The 3,281-nt window shown below is 37.5% G+C and overlaps 1 protein-coding gene across 1 annotated transcript; it reads left to right on the top strand.

Moving 5' to 3' along the window:
• The first annotated feature begins 2,876 nt into the window (after window positions 1-2,876).
• Window positions 2,877-3,281, top strand: LOC110780159 (protein FAR1-RELATED SEQUENCE 5-like). Its single transcript, XM_021984579.2, has one exon. The coding sequence runs from the start codon at window positions 2,877-2,879 to the stop codon at window positions 3,279-3,281; it is 405 nt and encodes a 134-aa protein (XP_021840271.2).

The raw sequence follows: 3,281 nt of genomic DNA, 5'->3' as shown, positions 1-3,281 counted from the left end.
TGCTAACTTAAAGTTCTAAACTTAGAAATACTTGAAAATAATAAATTACATCAAAATTTCAATGGTACGCAGACCATATTTAAAACTTTACATTCAAAGATAGAACAGTACGCAGACCGTATTTAACTATCCTAAATTGGCCATACTAGTAACTTGGAGTACCTGCATTACATAAAATATATATTCTATGCATTCACCCATTCGTGTGCTAAAACAAATGGCCCATACAAATATGCAAGTATTTACGTGAATTAATTAAAATTCACGTTCACATAAACGCGTCCTTAAAGATTAATCAATTTCCAAATTATTAATCCTTAGACTTTATTCTAATTAAAATTGAATTTAATTAAAATAATGCGACCTACGAAAATAATTAAAATAATTATTTTATTTTAATTTCATTTAGTGGCTCCCACTCAAACCAATAATTATTCCGGATAATTAATTATGAAATATTAAATTAAAACTCGCGGCCCGACCTTAGCAAATAAAATATTAAATTAAATATCCCGTTAGCCTAAATTAATGCAAATATACGAAGCCCAGCGAAATAAAAAAATTTCAACAAAAAAAGTTCGGTTACGTAGTTTGGCTAGGCTTGCACCCAGCGCTATGCCTTGCGTGTGGCCCAAGAGGCGCACGAGCAAGGCTTGCACACCCCCAGGCCCTCGCGCACGCGCGTGCCCGCAGCCCTGCTGCCCCTGCGCTGCGTGTTGTGCGTTCGTGTGCGCTGGACATCGCATGGCTCGCGCCCTTCTTTGTCGCAGCCCCGCAAGCGTCCCGCCTTCCCCTTCCTCGCCCAGCGCGCACGAGGCATGCAGCACGCTTGCTGCTGCCCGTGTCGCTGCGGCTCGACCTTCGTGTAGCAGCCCGTATGGCTCGACGAGCCATACGTCCACCACACTCGTGTTCGTGCCTTTGGTTCGTGATACGGACCAACTCAATTAAAATTAAATTTAATTTCACGAACTTGCATTAATTTTATTTTTCAAAAAGTTACGATTTTTATATTTGAAAAACAACGATTTTTAACGATTTAATAAACTTTAACGACAATCCAATTTCGTAAAATATTAAATCAAAGGGCTAACAATATTCAAACTTTTATGAACGAACAAGTCAACATTAAAATTTGAACTTTTATTAATAAAATCCGAAGCTTTAAATCGTTCTTTAACATTTAAATTTCAGATTTTTAATAATTTGGTTTAAGTGCGATTAAAATTAACGAAACCATTCAAAATTTTAATCCAATAATTTTTAAAATTAGCCACTGACCCATGAAATTATATCCCCTTTCGCAATTAACCGAATTATTAAACCAAAATTAATTAAAATTCAATTAGGGTTTCAAATTTTACGAATTGGGGAAAGGAAAAATTAGGGTTTATACTTATCGGAAAAATCTGAAATTTCTATCATAGATCAAGAATATACCATGAAAGATTGTGTCATAATTTTAAGCAATTCCGAGTAGTTTAGGTCGACCTTTTAATTGAATTACTGTCCGACACTTTTAATTTTTAATGAAAAATTAACAAAAACGCCCAAAAAACGATACTTCTAGGCCTGTTTTTGCAATTCTATTCACATGACTTGATCTTAGAAAATCGATTTCCATCAGATTAGGGTTTTAAAAATCGAAAAAGCGAATATTTTTGATTTCGGAACAGCCAACTACGCAATTCATCCAATAATTCGTAAAAATTCCGAAAAATCAACAAAAATTCCAAATTTTTCGACAGATGCAAAAACAATAATAATAATGCTAATTCATGCTTTGAATACATAAGGCTCATGATACCACTGTTGGGGAATACAGTTAAACATAATAACATGTGCGGAAACAATCCCCAAAGCCAGGAAACATGTATAAAGCACAGATTAAGCAAACTTACATTCAAAGCGTGTTTTCCACAATAATGTGTCAACGAACACGAACAAAGAACTCCACTTGTCGTTCCTCTACTTGGTTCACCGACATGTTCAGATCCGTCTTGATAATCGTAGCTTAGACAATCATTCAAGAGTTTGTGCTTTTGGGAAGAACACATCCATGGAGGCTGAGAGAGAATTAGGGTTTCTCACTCCTCCTTAGGGTTTGATGTGTGTGGCTGAATTGTGCATTAGGTTAGGAAAACTTGTGTAGAATAATATTACAACCCCTTAGGTTATAATACTATCCGGCCAAGCCACAAGGGCAAGAACCGAACATCAAGCCCATACACGCGCACCACACAGGCGCTGGGCCTTGGGCCGCGCTGTGTGTGCTGCTGCTGCTACTCCTCACATGCGCGCGGGCCCAGCCAAGGCTTGGGCCTTGCGCGCTGGCTCGCTGCTATGCCTAGTGGGCCTTACGCGCTTGCGCGCCTTGGCTCGTTGGGTTGGCAGCGTTGCCTCCTCGTATCCGCGATTAATATATTTCCGATATATTATTTATCGTTTCGTATACGACGAATCACCGTCGTACGATACGATTTATTCGTTTCGCCGAGCATACGAATATTGGCGATACGATATACGATTCCGATGCAAGGTCGTATCTTATAATATGTTTTCCAACTAATTCCCGAAAAGCTATTAAATGAATTTCCGATTCATTTAATTCGGTGATCTGTTACATGCCATTGGTGTGAACTTGTAGGTTCAGTCAAGAGTAAGTTGTGAGCTTAATATTCATTAGAACTCACTGATCGGAAGCATTGCTCCAGCTAGCTATTTCGATCACTTGATCTCACTGAATTAATTGTTCGGAATTAATCTGAACCTTGGTATTAGACTGAATGCACCTTAGGTGAAGGACATATTTCCTTCAAGAAGACGGTGTAGTTCATTCGATGATTGATCATCTAAACTACTGTTATGAGTTAAAAATGAAACAAATTGACGGGAAGGATTCACAAACATTAGTGAACAAACTGTATGACTTACAATTAACATATCCTGAATTCTTTTTCAGAGTAAGACTTAATGATGAAGGAAAAATTGAATGTCTATTTTGGAGGGATTCCATGATGCTAGAAGATTACGAAATATATGTGGTTGTACTTGTGTTTGATACTACATTCAGAACGAACAAATACAATCTCATATGTGGTCTATTTGTTGATATTAATAACCATTGGAAAAACACAATGTTTGCTTGTGCTTTCATTGGGGATGAAACTACTGAATCTTTTGTTTGGGTCTCCGAAACTTTTCTAAAAGCTATGGGAGGAAAATATCCAGTTTCGCTATTCACCGATCAAGATGCAGCTATCGCTGCTGGAATAGAATAG

This window comes from Spinacia oleracea, chromosome 3 (assembly GCF_020520425.1).
Source record: "Spinacia oleracea cultivar Varoflay chromosome 3, BTI_SOV_V1, whole genome shotgun sequence".
Taxonomy (NCBI): domain Eukaryota; kingdom Viridiplantae; phylum Streptophyta; class Magnoliopsida; order Caryophyllales; family Amaranthaceae; genus Spinacia; species Spinacia oleracea.
This window is presented reverse-complemented; position numbering and strand designations above follow the sequence as displayed.

Coding starts and splice junctions, on each gene's coding strand:
- LOC110780159 (XM_021984579.2), top strand. CDS start 2,877: ATGAAACAAATTGACGGGAAGGATTCACAAACATTAGTGAACAAACTG.